This window comes from Schistocerca americana, chromosome 5 (genome assembly GCF_021461395.2).
Source record: "Schistocerca americana isolate TAMUIC-IGC-003095 chromosome 5, iqSchAmer2.1, whole genome shotgun sequence".
NCBI lineage: Eukaryota > Metazoa > Arthropoda > Insecta > Orthoptera > Acrididae > Schistocerca > Schistocerca americana.
The window spans coordinates 450573865-450601407 of record NC_060123.1 but is presented as its reverse complement, the minus strand read 5'-3'; the positions used below and the strand labels follow the sequence as shown (position 1 = coordinate 450601407).

Here is a 27543-nt window from a genome sequence, read left to right as displayed (position 1 = left end):
AGTATGAGACCATAGAAAGACAGGAAATCCACTCCAGTAATTTGGTGAGGCATGCTGGTAACAATGATTTGTGTCAAAGACAAAAATCGATTGGCAGCATTACACAACCACTGTTGACTGATTAGCAAAGTACAAGTGACTGTCACAGAAGGCAGCATGCTTGACAGACAGAGGTTTCAGCACCTGTGCTAACTAGGAATTATAATTTCGCCTTTACTTCATTGACAAATGGTTCACAACTGTCTCCTTGTAAGTCAATCACTGTTACTATTTATGTCACTGGGCATTTCTCATATAACAAGGTGGGTGATACTGGTGGGCTTGATCATTAAAATTGGGATGGTACCAACATATATTTGTTTGTATCTACTTCAGTCCCTGGAAAACTGGAAAAGGTGCATAGGATGTTTTGTTTGAAGCTCTGGTACTTGCCTGGGCAGTTCAGCTACTTGTGCTTCTCTTCTGCTTGGGAAGAGACAGTGACAACATTAGCAGACAGATTTATCTTTGCTATGTGATTGGTTATTTGTGCCAACACATTAAGATTCCTAGTACATAACATCAAGATTTTTTGAGCATCGGAAGGTAAACATGATAGCCAAAACTTCAAAACTGCTTTAGAATGTCTTCATTTATTGCAGCCCCCTCTCCTTCCAACCGTATTGGAGGAGCTGCAATAGTATACAATCTCCAAGACCTTCAGTATGCAAAAGTATGCAAAAATCCCATACTGTGATAGCCAGTGGATAAGGGTGTAATTGATTCTGCCATACTTATGCTCCTTCTGCACCCATCCCTCTACCCTATAGCTCCTACCCCTGTGACTGTTTCCCACTGCAAACTTGCCCTGTGCACCTTCCTACCAACACTTGTCCCAGCCCGGTAACTGGCAAAACATATATTATCAAAGGGAGAGCCACCTGTGAAACAACACATCACATACCAGCTGTTAAGTAAACACTGTACAGCTTTTTACATTGTCATGGCTATCACACAGTTATAAGTTAGGATGGATGGGCATGTGCAGAGGGTGTATAATGGCAACACACAATATCCTGTTGCAGAGCATGCTCTACAACTTGACAGTCATGACCTCGGTGCCTGTTTTACCACACGTGCATTTGGATTCTTCCTGCAGACACCAGTTTCTCAGAACTCCGCAGATGGGAACTAGCGCTACAACATGTTCTTGGTTCTTGCCACCCACCTGGCCTTAATTTAGGTTAATTCCTTTCATCTCAGCATTTCTTCACAGTAACTATTCACTTAATTTCAGTTTGCTACATCTGTCATCTCCTGTCCTTTCTATTTCTCTTCATCCCCCCTCCCACCTCTGTTACATACAATGCACTTAGATTTTCAGTCTTATTAACTATGCACAATGTTTTAGTAGTAATCTCTGTCTTGAATATTACCCTATCTTCCACCTTCTCATCCCGTCTGGCAAGTCTCATCTGACCTGGAGTTCTTTCCTGAACTGTACCATTTTCCTAAACCTCTACAGTCCTTTTCTTTTCCTTCACCCTCTTCCTTCCCCTGTAGCTCTTCTGCCCGAAGGAGGAACCACTGGCTCTGAAAGCTTGTAAAAGTTAAATCTTTTTGTGTGTGTGTTCTCCTGCCGCCACTTAGTGCGTAGATTTTTTATCTATCCATTTACATTATACAGCTTAAATAGTTACAATTGTTTCCATTATGTCCATCTCTGACTCAATTCCTCCTCTATGTGGTGAATAGCACTCTATCTTTTCCATATTGTTGTGTATTCTGACTTAAATTCAATCAAAATAATCTGACCACACCAACTTCTTTCATATTTTTTTTGTTGTCATCTGTTTTAATCTCATGACATTCAGAATGTCTGGTTCTGAATCATACCATATGGGTTTATGAGAAGTTGGGTTTCACTCCATTTCAGTGGTACCAACCTTATAAGATTTTGAAAGTGTTGATGTTAGAATTAGATCTTCTCTTCTGTATCACTATCTCCAATTAATACAGATGACTCAACTCCGAAAATATTACATTCACAAGTTGGCTGACATTCACAGGTAAGTTTATAGAGATTTGAAAAAGTGTTGGTTCTAGTGTGGAATCTTGAGGCATACTCTGCAATATCTTATTCCACTTAGAATAATCATTTCTAGCATTTAAATTACTTTCCTATTCTGTAAGCCACTTCAAAGAACTGCCACTGCTGTCATATTTATATAAGTTGTAGTTTAGAAAGGCATGATATTCATGTGAAAAGCCTATGTAAGATTATAGAAGAGTGTTGGAGCTTTTCTCCTTTGACCTAATGTTGAGCTGCTGTTTCCGACAAAGTTTCTTACTTCATTCACAGTGTTTTTTTCCCTGTTGGAATCCAAAACCATTTCAAAGAATAATATTCTGCAATTTGCAGTGCAGCAATTTTATCTCATACTTTCAGCAAGATTGCAATAATGAAATAGTAATAGTTTTCCATGTTTTCCCCTGAGCCTTTCTTTAACAGAGGTTTCACTGCTGTATATTTAACACATTGGAGAACAACATTGTTTGAAAGATCAGTTAATTAATGAAAATATTAAGGGCCCTACTACGTGATAAATTTCTATAACTAGTAGTGTGGGTATCCCACACTAACCATAAAAATTTTGTTTCTTAATGAAAAAGTAACACTTTCCACAGCCATTAACACAACATTTTTTTAAGGTTTCTAAAGTGCTCACATTCCTAATCAAGGCTAAAGTGATTTTTGAGACTTGAAAATGACACTGGAACCTTATAGTTTCATTTGATTAAAGCACCTGTGCCTGTGTTTCAGGCAAGATCCCATGTCATTCAATGCTGAGGTGCTATCCCAGTACAGTTGGAGAGCCTCTGCAGTGCTGTTTGAGTGTTAGGGGGAATACCAAGCAGGCTCAAGTGTGAATGGAAATTTGGACTGAGAGAGGCATGCTAGGGTAATCTGTGCAGCTGTGCAAAGTCACTGTGCCATGGTGGTATAGTCGTTAACACTATGCCTATGAGCAGGAGACCTGGGTTCGACTGCAGGCCTTGGTACAAATTTTCATTCATCCTTCAGTCTGTATATACACATCATAGTTGTTTGAGACTTGAGAAGGTCTTTGGAACCATACAGTTTCCTTTGACTGAAGGGATTTACTTTACTCTAACAAAATGCTATGTCAAACTCTGCTTTCATTACATTTAAGAAGGATTCGTTTAAGCAATAAAGATATTTGTGACAGGTTATATAATAATTTATCATTTGACTTAGTCAATTATATTACAATTTCTAACACCAAATGAGAATTTTACAACTGGCTGCCCTGCCTCTTTCATCCTTTGATGTTTGAAAATTAACTTATTATTTGCTTTTTACAGCATTGACAGTTGTCTTATATATAATTTTATACTTTCTGACATGCTATTAAGTGTCTATTTTCATTATATTTTCCCAGAACTAGAAACTTGTGTAACTTGAGTGATCCATTATGGTCAAGTTGCCACTTTGTTACATATGGTTGTTTAAACAGAAAGGTTTCATTGGCATTTTCTCATAGTTCTTTTACTTGAAAAGGAAATATCAAAACACCATTCAACCTGTCTTAAATTGCTACTAAATATGGATGAAATATCTTTTTTAATGTTCCTCTTCCTTTGACTTTTTTAGATGAAATTTCTCTCTTTTTTTCCAGCAGTCCTGTGAACAATGCACAATATTCAAGAGATTCTTAAATCAAAGAAAAATTTGCAAACATCTTCAAGTGCATAATTAGTTGAAATATCGTCAATACAGATAACTAACTGACTGTTTTACTCTAGTGGCATCAGAGAAATGTAATTTTGAGCCAAACATTGACATTAATATTGAAATCAGCAGTCATTCCAGTTGTTTTCATCTCATGTTTACCAATTGTTTTGAGCAGACTCTGAAATGTAAGCAGAAATGTTTTGTTTGTTAACATCTCCAGAATTCTGTAAAACAAAAACTGCCATTACATTAATTTATAATTTATTTTGCAATGAAAAGGTACAAATGAATCACCTTCATCTGGTTTATTTCATGTACAAAAGCCATTTGCTATTTTGAAATTTCTGTGTTACTAAAATGTTTAGTTTCATGCTTCGTAACAATAACCAACATAACATCCAACAAGTTATAGGTTAAATTATCATTACTACCATGGCAGATGTTCAAGGTGTAATGGCTTTTTAATGGTATACTTAGGCCATCCATCCCCGGCATTAGGCAACCAAACTGCACAGTTCTCAGATCTGTGGGTGAACACAAAATACATTGATTTGATTTGATTTATTTCGTGTTCCATAGGTCCAACTGTGTTGGATACACAAGGACGTGGAACGAGTCAGCTTTTTACAAATACATCTGATAATCTTATAGCATATACAGAAATTTGAGTAAATAATTATATAAAGACAAAGATGATGTGACTTACCGAACGAAAGTGCTGGCAGGTCGATAGACACACAAACAAACACAAACATACACATGAAATTCTAGCTTTCGCAACAAACTGTTGCCTCATCAGGAAAGAGGGAAGGAGAGGGAAAGACGAAAGGATATGGGTTTTAAGGGAGAGGGTAAGGAGTCATTCCAATCCTGGGAGCGGAAAGACTTACCTTAGGGGGAAAAAAGGACAGGTATACACTCGCACACACACACACATATCCATCCGCACATACACAGACACAGAAATGTCTGCTTGTGTCTGTGTATGTGCGGATGGATATGTGTGTGTGTGCGAGTGTATACCTGCCTTTTTTTCCCCCTAAGGTAAGTCTTTCCGCTCCCGGGATTGGAATGACTCCTTACCCTCTCCCTTAAAACCCACATCCTTTCGTCTTTCCCTCTCCTTCCCTCTTTCCTGATGAGGCAACAGTTTGTAGCGAAAGCTAGAATTTCGTGTGTATGTTTGTGTTTGTTTGTGTGTCTATCGACCTGCCAGCACTTTCGTTCGGTAAGTCACATCATCTGTGTTTTTAGTTACATTTTTCCCACATGGAATGTTTCCCTCTATTATAATTATATAAAGATTAATACAGTAAATTCTTTGGGCAGCAATAGAGAAAAAGAAAATACATATTTTCTTAGTATCATTAAAACACTACAGAAAACAGATACAGAGCACACACAGATACAGATCTCAGGTTAAATAACATTCTTAGTGGCATTATGTCAACTTGTATTATATAATATTAAAATATTACAATTTATTTAGTTAAAAATTCATCTAGACTGTAAAAAGCTTTTTCTAGCAGAAATATTTTTAGTGCTTTCTTAAACTTACTCTTGTTATGAATCCCTGTCTTTATTTAAGGAGGAAGATCATTGAAGAGTTTTGCTCCAGTGTAGTGGACACCCTTTTGCGCCAAGCTCAAATTTCTGAGCTCGCTGTGTATGTGGTTCTTCCTCCGTGTGTTATGCTCAACATAACTACTGTTTGGTTGAAATATCTCTATATTTTTACAAATAAAAAACACGAGAGAAAAAATATATTGGCATGTAGTTGTGTATATTTTAAGTTTACGAAAACTATTTCTACACGAGTCTCTTGGGCGCAATCCACAAATAATTCTTAAAGCTCGCTTCTGTGCAATGAACACTTTCCTGGCTAATGGCTGGTTGCCCCAAAAAATAATTCTGTACTCAATGATAAATTTTACATCAACTGATTTGAACTTCCTGCAATCCTAGCACTTCAGTGTAGCGGTAACTGTTACACATGCATAGGCAGATGACTTGTACCATATGCAGGAATGGAATACAGGTGAATTATAATTACTTTTATTTTTTAAGAATAGTTGATTTTAGATAATGGCTAAAATTTTTGATGGATATTCATTTCTGAACACCAGTAAACTTCCACAATATTTAATAATTTATAGCTTTCTTGTGTTAAGCTAGTATTTAATAAAATTGTTGCTCTTTCTACACTGCAGTCAATTGAAATTGCAACATGAGGAAGGATAGAAAATAATGAAATTTTACTTATTGTGTGTATACAGTACAGCAGGATGAGAACATGATAAAATTTGTATGTGATTTGGGGATATACAGGTTGTGAAATTTGATGCACAGACCTTCAATTTGTGATGACTCTAACCTGGCTGATCATTGAGTCAAATTGAGCTTGGATTACAGAGAAGAGTAAAAGTCACTGTATGCTTCTTTAATTATAGAGGCTGGAGAATGGTGGCATTTCAATCTCTTGGCAATCAATGACAAGATGTTTTCAACGAGTGACAGATCAGGAGAACGTGCTGGGCAGGATGGATTCTGAAAACATCAGTCACATGAAACCTGACTCGCACTTTTCTCACATCACATACTGAAAGCTTTGGATGAGGTGGCATTACTTTTTATATCTGAAAAGCATTTACTCAGTACCGCAACTATGCTTATTGTCAAAAGTTCGATAGTGTGGGGTACCAAGTGAAATTTGTGACTGGATTGAGGACTTTTTGCTAGAAAGGGCACAGAATGTTATCTTGGACAGGATGCCACTGTAAGATGTAGAAGTAATGCAGGTGTGCCCCAGGGAAGTGTGTTGCGACCATTGCTGTTTGTGTTGTATGTTGATGACCTAGTAGACAATATTAATAATAACCTCAGACTTTTTGTGGATGATATAGTTATCTATAATTAAATAGCTACTATCTGAAAGAAGCTGCATAAATACTCAAGTCAAATATTGATAAGATTTTAAAGTAGTGCAAAGACTGGCAACTTGATTTAAATGTTCAGAAATGTAAAACTGTCCACTTAACAAAACGAAAAAACGTAATATCCTATGACTGTACTATCAGCAAGTCAATGCCGAAACTGTCCAACTCATACAAATAGCTCGGTGGAACATTTTGTAGGGACACGAAATGGTATGATCGCACAAGCTCACTTGTGGGTAAAGCAGTTGATACACTTCAGTTTTGGTAGAATACTGGGGCAGTGCAACCAGTCTACAGAGGAGAGTGCTTACAAATCACCTGTGCAACTAGTTTTAGAATATTGCTCAAGTGTGTGGGACCCATATCAAGTAGAACTAGCGGGTTATTGAACGTATACAGAGAAGAGCAGCGAGAATGATCACAGGTTTGTTTAATTCATAGAAGAGTTTGACTGAGATGTTGAAAGAAGTGAACTGGCAGAATCTTGAAGGTAGACATAAACTATCCCAGAAAATCTACTAACAAGGTTTCAAGAAGCATGTTTAAATTACAATTCTAGGAATATACTACTCTATATACTGCTCACATAGGGATCATGAGGATAAGATTAGATTACAGCACACAGAAGCATTCAAATAATCATTCTTTCTTTGCTCCATATGTGAATGGAATGGGAAGAAACCCTAATAACTGGTACAGCGGTGCATGCCCTTTGCCATGCACTTCATGGTGGTTGGCAGAGTATAGATGTAGAAGTAGATATCAAGGTATGTCAGGACAGCTAGGACAACAAGCAGTCTTGCATTACCTTGTTGTAAGGTAACATAATGGAAGCCGTGACTGGCCTCAACTCATCAAAAACTGTCCTAATTGCCAGCTATGCAAACCAGAGGTGATTGTGTTGTGTACCCAATGGCATCCCATACAGTCACGTCAGCTGCTGGACCTGCATGACAATTACGAGTGCAATCAGATGACAACATGTGTAGCACTTTCAACTTGAAGTGGCTGGCACAGGACATCTACCATGCTGTATTCTGTCAACATTACCATCAACAATATTGAGGTCTCCTTCTGATACTTACATTATTAAGGCAAGCTTGGGATTCATTGTCGAACGAGATGTGTCCATTCCTAATATTCTGTTTCTCCCTGTGTAAATACGTCGCATACAAAAATACATTTATATCCAAAATTAGTTATAACATGACAAAAATTAATTAAAAAATTAGAAACATTAAATAAAGAAACTTGTGTCCAATTCAATTCATCTTATTAATGGAAGTGGTGTACAGTTTTTTTGGTGAGGTTTTCTTTCACTTTATAATGTTTTGATGGGAGATATTTGAAAATTTTTAACATTTTGCTGAATAATTGTTGGACCACTGTTTAGCTGCATGGTTAGCATCATTGCCTTTGGTGCAGAAGGACCCGGGTTCGATTCCCAGTACTTTCTCACATTTTCTCTGAGATAAGGAGATTGGAAACAGGTTCCACTCAGCTTCGTGAGGCCTAATGAGGAGCTGCTTGAATCAAGAAGTGGTGGCACCATCAGGATTTATCTGCTCACTATAATGGCTGGAGGGATTGGAGACATACCAGGCAGCAGTCTGCCAGTTGCAGCAGGCTAAGACCTAATCTGTGAGTGGTTTTACTGTTATGTTTACAGTTGGATGCTATGTTCGTATAACATTACATAGTCTACAATTTCTTAGTTTTAAATTGTAATTTACTTCCAGAGAGAACACAAGTTTAAACATTCAATTTGTGCATAGTCTGAACAAAGTAATAAAAGAAAGGTTTAAATAACTGAAACTGAATTCCTATTTCCATTTAACCTCAGTGATGTGCAATTTACATGACAGTACCAGGTAAATACACTGAAACGCCAAAGAAACTGCTATAGGCTTGCACATTCAAGTACAGAGATATGTAAACAGGCAGAATATGATGCTGCATTCAGCAATGCCTTTATAAGACAACAAGTGTCTGGCAGTTACTGATGCTGCAATAGCAGGTGATCATGATTTAAGTGAGTCTGGACATGGTGTTATACTCGACACATGAACAATGGGATACATCACCTCCGAGATAGCGATAAAGTGGAGATTTTCCCATATGACCATTTCACAAGTGTACTGTGAATATCAAGAATCCAGTAAAACATCAGATCCTCAACATCACTGTGGCTGGAAAAAGATCCTGCAAGAACAGGATCAACAACGACTGATGAGAATTGTTTAAAGTGAAAGAAGTGCAACCCTTCCACAAACTGCTGCAGATTTCAGTGCTGGACCATCAAGAAGTGTCAGCATACGAAACATTCAATGAAACATCATCAATATGGGCATTCTGAGCCAAAGGACCACTCTTGTACCTTTGATAACTGCATGACACAAAGCTTTGGCCTCGCCTGGGCCCGTCAACACCGACATTATACAGTCGATGACTGGAAATATGTTGCCTGGTTGGACGAGTGTTGTCCATTATAATTATCCGGGCTGTTATGCCGTGGTCAGTTGATGAATTCTGTGTCAATTCCCAACGTTTCGTCTCCGACTGCGGGAGACATCTTCAAGGGGGTCCGTAGCTCGATGGAAGGTCCAACACACCCACTGGCTTGCTACTGACTGAGCCAGTGGTGAGCCAGTGGGTGTGTTGGACCTTCCATCGAGCTACGGACCCCCTTGAAGATGTCTCCCGCAGTCGGAGACGAAACGTTGGGAATTGACACAGAATTCATCAACCGACCACGGCATAACGGCCCGGATAATTATAATGGACATGAGATTTCTGGCCGTGAAAGACTACATTTTAGTATTGGACGAGTGTTGTTTCAAATTATATTGAGGGGATGGACACGTACAGGTATGGAGACAACCTCATGAATCCATGGACCCTGCATGTGAGCAGGGGACTGTTCAAGCTGGTGGGGGCTCTGTAACGGTGTGGGGTGTGTGCAATTGGAGTGATACAGGATCCCTGATACGTCTAGATATGACTGTGATGGAATATGGGCGTTTGGAGCCAAAGGCCAACTCTTGTACCTGTGATAACTGCACGACACAAAGCTTTACGCCTCGCCTGGGCCAAACAACACCGACATTATAGTGTCGATGATTGGAAATATGTTGCCTGGTTGGATGAGTCTGTTTCAAATTGTATTGAGTGGATGGACATGTACAGGTCTGGAGACAACCTCATGAATCCATGGACCCTGCATGCCAGCAGGGGACTGTTCAAGATGGTGGAGGCTCTGTAATGGTGTGGGGTGTGTTGAGTTGGAGTGATACAGGATCCCTGATACATCTAGATATGACTCTGATGGGTTACTTGTACGTAAGCATCCTGTCTGATCATCTGCATCCACTCATGTCCATTGTGCATTCCAACAAACCTGGGCAATTCCAGCAGGACAATGTGACATACCAAACGTCCAGAATTGCTGCAGATTGGTTCCAGGAACACTCTTCTGAGTTTAAACACTTCCACTGGCCACCAAACTCCCCAGACATGACAAAATTGAGCATATCTGGGATGCCTTGCAACGTGCTGTTCATAATAGATCTCCACCCCCTTGTACTCTTATGGATTTAAGGGCAGCCCTGCAGGATTCACGGTGTCAGTTCCCTCCAGCACTACTCCAGACATTAGTCAAGTCCATGCCACATCGTGTTGCGGCACTTCTGCAAGAGCACTTGTGCCCTACACGATATTAGGCAGGTGTACCAGTTTCTTTGGTTCTTCAGTGTAGTTTGTGACTGGGGGTACTCTCTATGGCATACAGCCTCGGTAAAGAGCATGTGACTGCTGCACAATACAAGCAAAAGAAAGCATCATGAAATTCTGCTAGACAAGCTCAAGTATTGTGGCATGAGTGGGACAGTGCACAAATGGTTTAATTCATACCTAACTGGAAGAGTGCAGAAAGTTGAAATAAGCAGTTCTCATAATATGCAAAGATCAGCACATTCCTCAGACTGGGGAACTATCAAGAATGGGGTTCCACAAGGGTCAGTCTTGGGTCCTTTGTTGTTCTTAATATATATTAATGACTTGCCATTCTATATTCATGAAGAGGCAAAGTATAGTAATCACACCTGACAAACAAGAATTAACTGATGAAATTGTCAATAATGTCTTTCAGAAAATTACTAAATGGTTCCTTGTAAACGGACTCTCACTGAATTTTGATAAGACACAGTACATACAGTTCCGTAGAGTAAATGGTATGATGCCATTAATAAATATAGACCTTAAGCAGAAGCATATAGCTTAGGTAAAATATTCAAAATTTTTAGGTGTGTCCATTGATGAGAGATTAAATTGGAAGAAACACATTGATGATTTGCTGAAACGTATGAGTTCAGCGACTTATGCAATAAGAGTCATTGCAAATTTTGGTGATAAACATCTTAGTAAATTAGCTTACTACACCTATTTTCACTCATTGCTTGCATATGGCATCATATTTTGGGGTAATTCATAACTGAGGAATACAGTATTTATTGCACAAGAGCGTGTAATCAGAATAATAGCTGGAGTCCACCCAAGATCATTCTGCAGACATTTATTTAAGGATCTAGGGATATTCACGGTAGCTTCTCAGTATATATACTCTCTTATGAAATTTGTTATTAACAACCAAACCCAATTCAAAAGTAATAGCAGTGTGCATAACTACAATACTAGGAGAAAGGATGATCTTCACTATTCAAGATTAAATATAACTTTGGCACAGAAAGGGGTGAATTATATTGCCACTAAAGTCTTTGGTCACTTACCAAATAGTATCAAAAGTCTGTCAGATAACCAACAAGTATTTAAGAAGAAATTAAAAGAATTTCTGAATGACAACTCCTCCTACTCCATAGAGGAATTTTTAGATGTGTTATTGCTGTGGTCTTCAGTCCTGAGACTGGTTTGATGCAGCTCTCCATGCTACCCTATCATGTGCAAGCTTCTTCGTCTCCCAGTACCTACTACAGCCTACATCCTTCTGAATCTGCTTAGTGTATTCATCTCTTGGTCTCCCTCTACGATTTTTACCCTCCTCGCTGCCCTCCAATACTAAGTTGGTGATCCCTCGATGTCTTAGAACATGTCCTACCAACCGATCCCTTCATTTAGTCACGTTGTGCCACAAGCTCCTCTTCTCCCCAATTCTATTCAATACCTCCTCATTAGTTATGTGATCTACCCATCTAATCTTCAGCATTCTTCTGTAGCACCACATTTCAAAAGCTTCTATTCTCTTCTTGTCCAAACTATTTATCATCCACGTTTCACTTCCATACATGGCTACACTCCATACAAATACCTTAAGAAACGACTTCCTGACATTTAAATCTATACTCGATGTTAACAAATTTTTCTTTTTCAGAAACGCTTTCCTTGCCATTGCCAGTCTACATTTTATATCCTCTCTACTTCGACCATCATCACTTATTTTGCTCCACAAATAAGAAAACTCCTTTACTACTTTAAGTGTCTCATTTCCTAATCTAATTCTCTCAGCATCACCCGACTTAATTCGACTACATTCCATTATCCTCGTTTTGCTTTTGTTGATGTTCATCTTATACCCTCCTTTCAAGACACTGTCCATTCTGTTCAACTGCTCTTCCAAGTGCTTTGCTGTCTCTGACAGAATTACAATGTCATCAGGGAACCTCAAAGTTTTTATTTCTTCTCCATGGATTTTAATACCTACTCCGAATGTTTCTTTTGTATCCTTCATTGCTTGCTCAATATACAGGTTGAATAACATCGGGGAGAGGCTACAACCCTGTCTCACTCCCTTCCCAACCACTGCTTCCCTTTCATGTCCCTCAACTCTTATAACTGCCATCTGGTTTCTGTACAAATTGTAAATAGCCTTTCGCTCCATGTATTTTACCCCTGCCACCTTCAGAATTTGAAAGAGAGTATTCTAGTCAACATTGTCAAAAGCTTTCTCTAAGTCTACAAATGCTAGAAATGTAGGTTTGCCTTTTCTTAATCTAGCTTCTAAGATAAGTCGTAGGGTCAGTATTGCCTCGTGTGTTCCCATATTTCTACGGAATCCAAACTGATCTTCCTCGAGGTCGGCTTCTAACAGTTTTTCCATTCGTCTGTAAAGAATTCGCGTTAGTATTTTGCAGCTGTGACTTATTAAACTGATAGTTTGGTAATTTTCACATCTGTCAACACCTGCTTTCTTTGTGATTGGAATTATTATATTCTTCTTGAAGTCTGAGGGTATTTCGCCTGTCTCATACATCTTCCTCACCAGACGGTAGAGCTTGGTCAGGACTGGCTCTCCCAAGGCTGTCAGTAGTTCTAATGGAATGTTGTCTACTCCGGGGGCCTTGTTTCGACTCAGGTCTTTCAGTGCTCTGTCAAACTCCTGATGCAGTATCATATCTCCCATATCATCTTCATCTACATCCTCTTCCATTTCCATAATATTGTCCTCAAGTACATCGCCCTTGTATAGACCCTCTATATACTCCTTCCACCTTTTTGCTTTCCCTTCTTTGCTTAGAACTGGGTTTCCATCTGAGCTCTTGACATTCATACAAGTGGTTCTCTTTTCTCCAAAGGTGTCTTTAATTTTCCTGTAGGCCGTATCTATCTTACCCCTAGTGAGATAAGCCTCTACATCCTTACATTTGTCCTCTAGCCATTCCTGCTTAGCCATTTTGCACTTCCTGTCGATCTCATTTTTGAGACGTTTGTATTCCTTTTTGCCTGCTTCATTTACTGCATTTTTATATTTTCTCCTTTCAGCAATTAAATTCACTATTTCTTCTGTTACCCAAGGGTTTCTACTAGCCCTCGTCTTTTTACCTATTTGATTCTCTGCTGCCTTCACTATTTCATCCCTCAGAGCTACCCATTCTTCTTCTACTGTATTTCTTTCCCCCATTCCTGTCAATTGTTGCCTTATGCTCTCCCTGAAACTCTGTACAACCTCTGGTTTTTTCAGTTTATCCATGTCCCATCTCCTTAAATTCCCACCTTTTTGCAGTTTCTTCAGTTTTAATCTATGGTTCAAAACCAATAGATTGTGGTCAGAGTCCACATCTGCACCTGGAAATGTCCTACAATTTAAAACCTGGTTCCTAAATCTCTGTCTTACCATTATATAATCTATCTGATACCTTGTAGTATCTGCAAGTTTCTTCCATGTACACAATCTTCTTTCATGATTCTTGAACCAAGTGTTAGCTATGATTAAGTTATGCTCTGCACAAAATTCTACCAGGCGGCTTCCTCTTTCATTTCTTAGCCCCAATCCATATTCACCTACTATGTTTCCTTCTCTCCCTTTTCCTACTCTTGAATTCCAGTCACCCAAGACTATTAAATTTTCGTCTCCCTTCACTACCTGAATAATTTCTTTTACCTCATCATACATTTCATCAATTTCTTCGTCATCTGCAGAGGTAGTTGGCATATAAACTTGTACCACTGTAGTAGGCCTGGGCTCCGTGTCTATCTTGGCCACTATAATGTGTTTACTATGCTGCTTGTAGTAGCTTACCCATACTCCTATTTTTTTATTCATTATTAAACCTACTCCTGCATTACCCCTATTTGATTTTGTATTTATAACCCTGTATTCACCTGACCAGAAGTCTTGTTCCTCCTGCCACCGAACTTCACAATTCCCACTACATCTAACTTTAACCTACCCATTTCTCTTTTTAAATTTTCTAACCTACCTGCCCGATTATGGGATCTGACATTCCATGCTCCGATCTGTAGAATGCCAGATTTCTTTCTCCTGATAACAACGTCCTCTTGAGTAGTCCCCGCCCGGAGATCCGAATGGGGGACTGTTTTACCTCCGGAATATTTTACCCAAGAGGGCGCCATCATCATTTAATCAGTAAAGCTGCATGCCCTCGGGAAAAATTACGGCTGTAGTTTCCCCTTGCTTTCAGCTGTTCGCAGTACCAGAACAGCAAGGCCATTTTGGTTAGTGTTACAAGGCCAGATCAGTCAATCATCCAGACTGCTGCCCCTGCAACTACTGAAAAAGGCTGCTGCCCCTCTTCAGGAACCACGCGTTTGTCTGGCCTCTCAACAGATACCCCTCCGTTGTGGTTGCACCTACGGTACGGCTATCTGTATCGTTGAGGCACGCAAGCCTCCCCACCAATGCCAAGGTCCATGGTTCATGGGGGGGGGGGGGGGGGGGATTTTTAGATACAAATTAAGAAAGGAAAAAAAATAGTTAACTTAATTATATTTTTAAATTAACTTAATTATGTCATGTATTGGAAAATTTGACTCGTTCCACATCATTACGAAATATCGTATTCATGATCCATGGCACTAGTATTAATCTAATCTAATCATAAAGTGTAGACAGACATATGCTTACTGAAATGTGTTTGGCTGTGAAAAGGGTGATGGGTGAAGAAGCCTCTGATGACTACTGAAGCAGAACATGTATCAAAAGACCTCTCACAAAACCCCAAAGAAATTCTGGTTATATGTAAAGGCTGTCAGGGGCACTAATGGATAAGACAGGAATTGAAATCGATGGTAATGCAAAACAGAAGCGCTTAACCTTGTTTTCAAATGTGTTTTTGGAAAGGATGATCAGGGTATTGCTTCTGAAAGGGAGATTAGAGTTTAATATCCCATCAACAGCGAGGACATTACAGACAGAGCAGAAGCTTGGGTTGCAGAAAGGCGAGGAAGGATATTGGCCTTGCCCTTTTTAAAGGAACCGTCCTGGAATTTGCCTGGAACAATTTAGGGAAATCATGGAAAACATAAATCTGGATGGCCGCACAGGTATTTGAACTGTCGTTCTTCCGAATGTGCATGCAGAGTGCTAACCACTGTGTCACCTCGCTCAGTGTTCTGTTTCTGCTTAATTCTCATATCACTGCAAAGATTAGTGACGTCATTGGTATTGAGAAACAGCTAAAATTACCAAAATTGAACAAGGCCCGATAGCCCAATACGATCCCTTTCTGTTTCCCACAAACAAAATATTGTATCCAGAGTTGAAATGAAATACATGTCACACCTGTCTACAAAAATAATTCACAACACTATTGTCCAATCTAACTGATGTCCAGAATGAGATTTTCACTCTGCAGTGGAGTGTGCGCTGATATGAAACTTCCTGGCAGATTAAAACTGTGTGCCCGAACGAGACTCGAACTCGGGACCTTTGCCTTTCGCGGGCAAGTGCTCTACCATCTGAGCTACCGAAACACGACTCACGCCCAGTACTCACAGCTTTACTTCTGCCAGTACCTTGTCTCCTACCTTCCAAACTTTACAGAAGCTCTCCTGCGAACCTTGCAGAACTAGCACTCCTGAAAGAAAGGATATTGCGTGGACATGGCTTAGCCACAGCCTTGGGGGATGTTTCCAGAATGATATTTTCACTCTGCAGCGGAGTGTGCGCTGATATGAAACTTCCTGGCAGATTAAAACTATGTGCCCGACCGAGAATCGAACTCGGGACCTTTGCCTTTCGCGGGCAAGTGCTCTACCATCTGAGCTACCGAAGCATGACTCACGCCCGGTACTCACAGCTTTACTTCTGCCAGTACCTCGTCTCCTACCTTCCAAACTTTACAGAAGCTCTCCTGCGAACCTTGCACAACTAGCACTCCTGAAAGAAAGGATATTGCGGAGACATGGCTTAGCCACAGCCTGGGGGATGTTTCCAGAATGAGATTTTCACTCTGCAGCGGAGTGTGCGCTGATATGAAACTTCCTGGCAGATTAAAACTGTGTGCCCGACCGAGACACGCCCACGAAAGGCAAAGGTCCCGAGTTCAAGTGCTCTACCATCTGAGCTACCGAAGCACGACTCACGCCCGGTACTCACAGCTTTACTTCTGCCAGTACCTCGTCTCCTACCTTCCAAACTTTACAGAAGCTCTCCTGCGAACCTTGCAGAACTAGCACTCCTGAAGGTAGGAGACGAGGTACTGGCGGAAGTAAAGCTGTGAGTACCGGGCGTGAGTCGTGCATCGGTAGCTCAGATGGTAGAGCACTTGCCCGCGAAAGGCAAAGGTCCCGAGTTCGAGTCTCGGTCGGGCACACAGTTTTAATCTGCCAGGAAGTAACTGATGTCCATCTGTCATGCAGCTCTGGAGCATATATGGAGTTCAAACCTAATGAAGAATCTCAACCATAATGGCCTCATCCATGCCAACCTAAATATTGGTCATAAGAACCCTAACAAACTTTTTTCATGTGACATTAAGAGCTGAAAAATGTAATATCTTACGGCTATGGTGACTGTATGTCGTAACTGGAATCGAACAACTTGGATGAACACCTACAGTATAAACTGTACGGATTTGATACAGAATGATAACTTAGGCTCAGTCACAGATAAAGCATGTGACAGACTTTGGTTTACCGAGTATGATACTATGAAAATGCAAAGTCTACAGAGGAAATTACTGTCAAACTACTTTTTTTTTATCAATCGTAGTATACTACTAAAGTTTGTGGGACTAATACCAAACAGCCGATATTGGACATATACAAAGACGGGCAGCACAAATACAAATTGTCAGTTTTCTTCAACACTGAGGAAAATGTCTAAAGTGCTGAGTGCTGGAAATCTGAACTGGCAAATGCTTGAAGATAAGATGCCAACAATTCCGCTAAAGCCTTTAGAAAGTTCCAAAAACGAGTATTAAATGAGCAACATACTATGGCCCACTATGTAGCACTTCCATAGGGACATGAATAGGGAATTAAACTCATAATCTTGCTCACAGAAGCGTTTAAGTTATTGTTCTTCCTCCATCCCATTCCTAAATGTACTTTACGGTAATTTGGACGGTATTGATGTAGGTGTAGAAATGTTGTAAATGCTGCCCGACAGACAGGCAAAAGAAAGAAGACATAAAGCCAAGAGCTGCATATACGGGCTCTAAATGATAAATAAGTAAAAAACTGAGGGAATGAACAACACAAAGGAAAATTAAGTGCACATGAAGACAACGTAGGAGCTGAACTAAGCGAACAGCAACAGACTGTAGCATACTCTATGAAGTACAAAAGATACGAGACCCACATAGAGACATCCGTAGCAGTGTGTGTGAACCATTATCCATCCATGAAAAAGCTAATTAACGAATCTTACAGATTTTTTTTGAAACAGTTTACGTACTCGGTACAACCAACAATGCAAGCACTGCCATTGTTAAATAGTGTGTTAAGTATTAAATAATAAACTAATGAACGAAAACGGGAGAGGAGTGTGGGGGCCGAAGAGTGCAAATGGTAAATGTTTCTTTAGTGTGGCTACTTTTCGATAACTACGTCCTCATCCGGATTGGCCTTCCTCCTTTTCCTGCGGTTTTTTTATCAGGAAGAGAACAACTGTTTCTAATAACTAATAAAATGATTGTCACTCGCATAACTGTCAATGTAACATAATGTGTCATGACAGGCTCAACTGTCTACCGACAAACAGTATTGTTGTCCAGCTTAATACTTAGGCACGCGCTATTAACTAGAGCTCCTATTTTTGTTGAGTCTTGCTACTGTTGTTTAAGACGAAGGGATTTTTGTTTAGTTTAATGGAAATGGCCGTGCAGTTCTCTGTAGATAGATATACTAATCCCAAATCATCTGTCTATGCACTATGATGCAAGGTTGCTATGAACTCGTCCTCCTGACTGCCTCCTATTCGCAACGGTACTTCTCGATTCAACCAATTGCAGGATACAGGAAGTGCCACTCCTTGATGTCTGTGTGTGTCCAGTTGACAGAAATAGTACACTCTGTGTTCTCTATAAGATCAACAAATCAATATTGTATGAAAATTCTGTTAGAATTTTTTCGTTCTTTATCGATGAAGTATTTTATACCATAAATATATTTTCGTACGAAATTTCCATTGTACATTGCATGTCCACACCAGACCAGTTGCATTTTTAGTTTTATGTGAAGCGAATAACATTAAGTGAAGTGAGGACCGACTATTCCCGAATCATCTGTCTACAAAAATATATTTGCACTAGCACATTTCGTGTTTGTGTTGACGAATGTGGTCGTCACGTGACGCAGCGGAAAGACTTGTTGTAATGCATAAGTGCATAAAGCAAACATGAAATAAACTTTAGTTTACGATTTTTTTCTTTTATCGAGTGACTTGTGTGACAGGTATTCACCAATATTACAGTTCTGAAACTTACACGTCTTTTACTTGAGGGCCAGGACTGCGTCATTGCGGTTTTCCAGATCGATAAAGCTACTGCTGCGGGCAGTAATGGAGTGTTACTAAAAACTCCGGAAGCCTTTTTACATTTACCAATTTTGCACCGAAGCACCGAAATGACGTTTGACTGGAGTTTATATTAGCTCCATGTTTTGATACTGATAGTTTGGTCTTTTCTGAAATGTCAGCAGAGTACTGTGCATATTGTATAAATGTCGCGTCCTGGATAGTGGGTGTTGTCAGTTGGATCTCACGCCTTGGGGGGAATAGTCATTCGGTTAGATCATCAGCCTTTTGGGGCCAATGAATCAAACATATCACTGTAGAATACTCTCATAGCCTGTTGCGAGTCGGTAGGGACAGTGCTGTGCGGCGTAAGGACAGCGAAATTAAGTTTTACGGCTTACTTTGCGTTTTTAGTGTAATTTTCGAAGTCGATTAATTAATTTCTTTTACAGGATTTCTGTGGAACATGGATTCGTTCTGGATTATACGATTAGTGGTATTAATCACGACTTCCCAGTGTCTCGCGCTAAGTAAGTATTAAAATACTAACCGATATGTTTATATATAATGTCCTGAATTGCATGAAATATGTAGGGCGTGTATGGAAACATTAGTGACAGATTGTAAAAACATGTGGTACACACTGAAATGGAACACACTTTGGATTCCCCAGGGAATGAGTTCATTATGGTGTCAACGCGAAATTACACATTGCAGTGCTGTTTGCAAATCTATTCCTGCAGATACCGCTTCGGTCAATAAGTACGATTTCGGAAACAGAATTGTTTTAAGATGGGAGTTGCTGCTTCTTTCATTTAGTCTTATCGGGGACCAAACTTGTTCAGCTTTGTGTTTTCCCTCCCAGAACAGAAGCCACCCTTTTCCTCCAGTGGCCATTTCCAAAAAGTAACTTGGTTTCAGGTAAAGCACGGTTTCAACAGAGTCTGAAAGACTTTTTGATAGGCAACTCCAATTCTATAGATGAATATCTTAACAGAGACTGTGAAGCCAGCTTATGTAAAAATGTCTGCTAGATTTTAGTTTTGACAGCACTTGGTCACAATAGTCAAGATTAGTTATTTTTTGTATGATAAATTTATTAATAGTGCATAACAATGTTTCATTCGGACAGCGTGTTAATTCTGTAAATATTAGCTCTTCTAGTTTACCGCATTTTATTCACGAATTTCGACAATCCCTGACAAATGATCAGGGTAGTAAGTATTACATTCAAATGCTTTATGTTTTTATGTTATATTTTTTGACATTCCCACGAGAATCATCACATTTTTTGGGTCTGTGGGATGAAAACTGAATCTATTCTAATGTAATCTATGGATCCACCTTACTTGCAGTTCATCATACTGTGCATCTGTTACAGAATTGTTACCCCAATATCCATTATAGCGCCTATCCTTCACTATCCAGGTGGTGTGACCATTTCTCTTGGGTCAGTAGATGGAAAGAGGCATTTCCCAATGTAATCTGTGTGCTCTCTCTGAATTTTGAAGACTGCAATTGGGCTGAAGGAATAAAAATGCATATGCCTTCATTTTCTTCCAGTTTTACAGTTAAACATTTCCTGTTTAGTTTGTGCTATGTGGCATACAAAACTCCAAAGCAGGCAGCTTGTTTGGTGTTGCAGCTTTACATTAACTTTTTATAGCTACTTGTCATCTTTGTGGAATGATTTCTAGGTTGAACTCTACATTTTGGTAAAGCTGCCTATTTGACTGTGTGTCTGGTGTTACTGTTTGATTAGGGCCCATATGACAGTATGCCATGTATGATGCAAAAGAATTGTAGCGTCTGTGTAAAAAATATTTGTCATTATCTGTTTTAAATATTGCCCTGACTTTTATGTAATACGTAGAAAACTTTATATTTCATTATTAGCTGTGCAAAGTCACTTACTAGTCATCAATGAGCAGATTGTGTCAGTATTATACTACTATAATATTGTAGTATAGCCTACAATTGATACCACAGCAACACTATAACTTTTACACATATGACAATATAAAGAAGAAATACACAGTGTATTTTAGAAACAGTAGTTGTAATTGCATAAATTAAGAAGATGATAATCATTACATACAAAATAAGTTTGTAGTACAAAGCACAGTGACAAACACACACCCAATAGGGTCATATGAAAGTTGCTATCGACCCACAGACTATAAACACACAAAATAATGATGCATACAAATTCACATCCTAGCAACTAGCAGAAAAGAGCTTGAAACTCAAGAACACATTCACACTACATAGATAACAGACATGCAGTAAGAGGATGAAAAACTTTTGGGAAGATATGAAGAAGAAGGAGGACTTAAACTAGACAACAGTTCCACGTGTGCTTTAAAAGACCAAACAAAAGAATAATTTGGGGCATGTGATGTATGGCAACAATGACACTGCAAAGTTATATAAACTGTACATAACCCGTGGGCGCTGACTGTCTTCTGAATAACTACTTGATCTGTTCAACAAAGAGTAGCCAAATTTCTTGTTATAATATTACATATGTTGGCTTTAGCAGCTTTTAACCAAACTATTGGAACATTTCAATCCAACCTAGATCTTGGGCTATGCTGCAGATAATTAATTCACCTCAGTCTTAGTTCCAGTAAAACACTTGCTGTTAGTTATATTCAATGTCTTTACCAAGTAGTGTCCAAACTGTAGTTATCAGTCTGGATGCACAGTCTTCTTTCCAAACAAATAACAAACAAAAGGTCAAAGCTATGGTGACAGATGTTAAGAAAACCTGTAAAGAATATTGAATAGTTTTACTGCAAGCATTTAAAATACATTACCTCTTTCCTTGCCTCTCAGTGTGTATCTTAAACAATCCTCCTATTGGCTGTGCAAAACTGTGTCATTACAAGAATTGAGGACTTGTTGAATGACTGCTCTGTTTTTGGTCTTCGATTTTTGTACTTCCTTTCTGTAGATATTGTCATGTTGAAATCGTAATCATGTACAGATCTGAAGGCAGGGTTGTCAGTGAAGTACAACACTTAGTACGGAAAGTATGTTTATTACCAATACCAGTGTACAGCCAGAATAGACCAAACCACCTGGATAGGGAATGCAGCTATTTATTCAAGCTTTGAATATTACAGAATGCTGGTGTTGATATGTATTTTGAATATTCCAGAATATGCAAACAATGTAAACATAACATATTTCAAGAATCTTCCAGAACTGATAAATACTAAATAACAGGCAGTTGCTTGTGGTTGGGTTTGAACTGGTGATCTGCAGCATGCCAGCCAGCGATATAACTGTTACCTCACACTACATATACCACCACAGCTCATGACAATGCTTCCTCTCCTAGAGAAGTAGTGACCCACTGTTTCAAAGCTTGGATCAGGATATTGTCAGCGATACTCAGTATAGTGACACTGGCAGATTCTTGCATTCTGGTCATGTTGTCACATCCCCTTCACTGTGGTGAGCATCGAAGCTTTGCGATCATCGTCTGGGTCTTCAATTTTCTTGAACCTCGCATCATCAACCTGTGCCTCTAGATGGTAATGGGGCTTCATACTGAGAGTGTAGTTGACATCTCTGTGCTTTTGTCTTCTTGATGAAAGGTCATAAAATCCTTGACTACATATATGATGTCCAAGAAGTGAAGAAGGATACAATACAGGAACTTTTTCAATAGTCTCAGTTTCTCCACAGGCTTAAAAATCTGTACCAAGTCTTGTGGACTGTATCTCACTTGCCGATGCTTGTCATTAGCACTCTTTGCCTCTCTTGGGCATCCAAGGTCTGTTTGCGAGCAAGCTGCCTTGCCTTTGTGATTCCAGTGATGAGGCATTATCATCTGTTTCAAATGGGAACAGTGTATCCAATGTTGTTTTGGTGCCATAAACATGAAGCACGAAGAGTGGTGTGAAGTCTGTAGTCTCTTGCTTCAGTTTGTTATATGCGAATGCCATAACAGGCGTTGTTGTACCCCAGCCTCTCTGTTCAACAACAATGGACACAGAGAACATGTCTTCCAGTATGGATGGCAGGCAGGTTGTCATTCTGTGGGAGATGACACTATGTGAAATTACTTGTGATACTAATGTCAACTGAAAAACTTACCCATGATCAGAGATCACCAAAGGGGGTGCTGTGTGCTTTGAAATGATGTCTTTTTCAAGGAACTTTGCAATTTCTGAACCTGCAGTCGGCTTAGCTTTAGTGACAGTGTAGCAAGGTGAGGTAGTCAGTGCAGCGAATTATCCATTGATACCTATTTGTTGATTATGCCACACTGCACACATCACAGCTTGTTGCTATATTCTTAACAAATACTTGTAGTGAAGCAAATCTTTGGCACTAACATACTTTGCTGCTTTATTCCAGTCATTTAACATCCAAGCAGTGCATTTTAGATTAGCTGTTATGTGTGCACAGGTGGGAGAGGGGGGTTAGTAGATCCTGATAAATAAGAAAAGACATGGATGACGCTCAAATGAAAAATGAATGGATTACATTAGAATACATTCAGGAGCAGTATGGATGCGTATAGCTGAAGGTAGTAAAGCTTGTAAAAGTGCAGAGGGTTGCAATTTCCTGACTTCCTTCGTGAGTGGTGAGTTCCAGATTGAATATTTTGTTCTGCAGCAGCATGTGAAATGAAACTTCTGTGAAGTGTAGAAATTGGTGCCGAAAGTGAGCTCGAACGTAGGGAATAGCTGTCATGGGCATCATTGTACCATTTGAATGGCAAAGGATTGCATACAAAAAGAAGATATTGGTTTCAGTTCTAATGTAACAAGTAGTTATATTGTGCTTGGAATTTTCCTTTATAAGAAATCTTTTCAGAGAACAGAACTCATTTGAGGCTTATTCTGGGTAATGATTTTACATTCAGGTTTGAGAGAACATAGGGGGAAAAATGTAGAGGAAGGGGGAGAAATGGGTGTACTGCTGTTTTGATGCCCTCCTCCCAAATTTGTGTAGATTTGCTGATGTTGCCTTGCTAAGAATGTCTTTGAGAGCAAAACAGAATATTTAATTTTGGCCAGCAAATGCATTTTTCTCCATTTCCAATTAGTGCTAATAATGCTTTCTTACGTCCTCTAAATGTAAGAAAATTAAAATTTATGGTTGGTAATACCGAGTACAGTTATCAGTGCTCAATTGTGAATAACAAAAATATATTTTACTCAGGACTGCCTTGTTTGTGCCCTTTATGGGATTGTAGAACCATAGTGTTCGTGGAATTGTGTGTTTCAGTTGCTTGCTTAATATTAATAAGCTATAGAATATATTATATGTGTCTTGTTAAGTTAATCACCTAAAGTACACAACAGCACATACATGTAGAGAAGTTATAAAATTGTTATATGATTTATCCACATGACAGAAAATCTTCAGCCAGTGGACATAGATGATGCCCCTCTTAGAAAATGGAAATGAAATTGTTATAATGCCAAAATAGTTTCATTTATCATTTTTGAAGGAAGTAATTTTCTTCATCAAAGCTAGACAGAGAAAGGTGGTGTGTGTGTGTGTGTGTGTGTGTGTGTGTGTGTTGGCATTGACAAGATATGGTTTTATGGAGGATGAGTGATGGGAAAGATTGAATAGCAGATATTCTTCCTATTCCTATTTAATTCATAAATGCTTTAGCACCCATACAATTTGAGAGTTCTTTATCTGCTTTAATTTTCATACATTTTTTGACATATTAACTCCATATTTTCTTGATTTTTGGTACCTTTTATCTGGATTTACAAATAATCTTGAAGCATTTTCTCCAGTAGTTACTGTAACTATTCAAAGTTGCTGAACAGGTGAATAAGTTTAACTTCATCCACATTGCTGTGTGATTTTGGGCATGCATTCAGTCTGCTGCAGAAGTTTGTTGGAACGTATTTTTCTGAGTCAAGTGGGCTAATTTGTAAATAGTTGTTCGTACAGTTCAGAAAAAATAAACAGCATAGCCTGTATGCATTCAGGCAAACAAAGGAAGAAAAAACCTTGCCTATGTAGTATCAGATTGTATTAAATTTAGCGTACATTTGAATTCAGGAAAATGTAAAAAACCTTTCTTTCTCGCCAAAAAAAAAATTCTTCTCCTAGAGATATGGGCCACAGATGAAGCCTTTGGTGATTTTCTTGTCAGATGCATAAAACATTAAAATGCTCTGTTTATGGAATGTTTTGTTGCTCTTTATTTGAAAGATACTTTTCTGATTAAGGTACCCTCAGTTATTCTGTGCATCATGCATCAGTGGGAGACTGAATGGCTGCAGTCGCTCAAATTGACCACAATGGTATGGTGGACTTCATGTCAGCCTTGCCACTGGAAGGAGGTTCTACTAACTAGGCTGCGAATCGGACATAGCCTTCTAACACATGGCTTCCTCCTCCGGCAGTTTAAAGTTTGTGGCGTGCCACTTTCAGTTCAGCATATCGTGGCAATGTGTGCCCTATTTACTAATATTAGGGAGCTCTCAGTCTCAATGGAGATCTGCCCACCATCCTCACAGATGCTGATTCCAGTGCTACAAGAGCAGTGAAATTTTGTGAACTATCAGGCCTCATCCCTAAACTGGTGGGGAAGGGAGGCAGACTTTAATACTTTATAAACTGCTCCTCATGTGGGGACAGCCTTCTTCTCCACCCATGAGATTAGCATGCTGACTTTTTGTCAGGGCACTGATGACCGTGATGTCAAATGCCCCTCACCTCAAACCATCATCAGTTATTTTGCTGCACCAGTCCAATTTTTTAATGGAGTTCAGTCCTCCTCCCCTTGTCCACCTCCACCCAAAAAATGCCAGTCCCAAAAATTGATTCGTTTAACTTTTGATCAGTTTTGTTCAGTACAGAATTTCCTGAAAAGGTGAAATCCCACTTTTAAGTTTAACAAGTTTTACAAACAACTGAAAATTTTTGTCGCACATTAAATCAGTTTCTGCTCTCTTATTCTCATATATTGGACTCATGAAATCAAGGTCTAGTCTATTCTGAAACAGTGTTTCAATACTTCTTAAAGATTGGCTACCTAATAGAGACGTATTTCAAACATACGAAAAGCTTTCAAAATGTATAAACATACAGGTTCCAAACAATAGCATTGTAGTGTACTACACTTATAACAGTAATGAGCAGACCACTGAACTTCATGTTTTTCAGCTGAGTTGGTACCTTCCTTTGCTAATAAATGCTATTGAACTGGGGCTCCAACTATCTTTAAAACATCACAAATTGGAAATGATTTCTGGTGGTATTGTTAATACAAATATATCCAACAGTTGGTCCATGTAGTAGCATATAGTTCATGATAATTTCATTTGATTCACAGCTGATATATATATATATAACAATGCAGTCCTCCAAGGAAGTACCACATACCAGAAACAAACAAGTCTTTCACTATACATCACATACTATTAACAACTTTTCATGTTGTAAGATTTGTATGTCAAGGCTTGAAATAAGTTCTTCAAAGTTCCCACACCAGGTTCAAAATTTCTGCAATACACAGATATGTAGACATCTCTAGGTGGATATGGAACAACCCACTTAGACTAGTGTGTAAAATTTTGATCTTCCAACTGATATGTTAAATATTGAATCTTATACATCACAACAGTTTCTTTAATATCGTAGGCCATGGTTTTTTTTTCCCCCCCTTCTGCAATGGTGTCTCTTTTGTGAGAACAGCCTCACGTATTTCCATATAAAATGACTGTGTCATATGAACATGTACTTTGGAGCAAGATGACTACAATAAGGATCTGGTTTTCTAACCACTCCTTTTGCAGTCCTCACATTTCTTGCATTGTCAGCATCATGTATTTTGATGACAATGGAATGTGGAGGAAAACAATTTTCTTTGAAAGGGTTATGGGATCACTCCAGGGCCGCTTTAAGGCCCAAGCGACACAAGCCACTGCTTGGGGTGCCAAGCTGAAAGGGGCACCACAGACAACTGTAAAATTTCTATAGAGGAGTTACCACAGTTAGCAGTGGTCATTTTGGGTTCTAAGTCGCTGTTGTGGAAGAATGTTTTTTTGAAACCAGCCCTGGATAACTCGACAGTTAACAATTTCCAAATTTCTTTTATCATTTTTATTCTACGACATTGGTCCAAGAGCTGCTTAAGAAAATTATAATAAAATAAAAATAGATAGCAGCAGCAATAGAACATACACATACAGTTGGAACCTCGCATAGTGAGCATAATTCGTTTCAGAATCTTTCTCGTAGTGTGAAAAAATTTATCCTATATAAATAAATGTAAAATAAGATAAAGCATTCCATTCAGAAAAGGTACTAAAAGTTTTATCATATTTATGCCATGTATTCAAAGAAAATTATACATGCACTATTATGTACTTTGAATTAATAGAGGGAAACATTCCACATGGGAAAAATATACCTAAAAACAAAGATGATGTGACTTACCAAACGAAAGCGCTGGCACGTCGATAGACACACAAACATACACACAAAATTCAAGCTTTCGCAACAAACTGTTGCCTCATCAGGAAAGAGCGAAGGAGAGGGAAAGACGAAAGGATGTGGGTTTTAAGGGAGAGGGTAAGGAGTCATTCCAATCCCGGGAGCGGAAAGACTTACCTTAGGGGGAAAAACGGACAGGTATACACTCGCACACACACTCATATCCATCCGCACAT

At 39.0% G+C, this 27543-nt stretch overlaps 1 protein-coding gene and 1 long non-coding RNA gene across 7 annotated transcripts in view; one reads left to right on the top strand and one right to left on the bottom strand.

The window, feature by feature from the left end:
- Positions 1-3793: 3793 nt before the first annotated feature.
- On the bottom strand, positions 3794-19078 carry LOC124615416. Its single transcript, XR_006979788.1, has 3 exons — positions 18852-19078; positions 4168-4260; positions 3794-3914 (listed from the first exon to the last, which is right to left on the bottom strand). It is a non-coding gene; the product is annotated as an uncharacterized LOC124615416 (long non-coding RNA).
- The window catches only part of LOC124615414 (neuroglian), a 92357-nt gene continuing 83201 nt past the window's right edge, over positions 18388-27543 (top strand). For 2 of the 6 annotated variants that reach the window (XM_047143281.1, XM_047143286.1), the window contains exons 1-2: positions 18682-18819; positions 19333-19410. In XM_047143281.1, the coding sequence (XP_046999237.1) occupies positions 19347-19410 (64 nt within the window). In that variant the 5' untranslated portion in view covers positions 18682-18819; positions 19333-19346. Of the gene's footprint in view, positions 18407-18451; positions 18471-18681; positions 18820-18900; positions 19264-19332; positions 19411-27543 lie in introns of those variants that run through there. The other 4 variants (XM_047143284.1, XM_047143285.1, XM_047143283.1 and 1 more) reach the window with 4 other exon arrangements.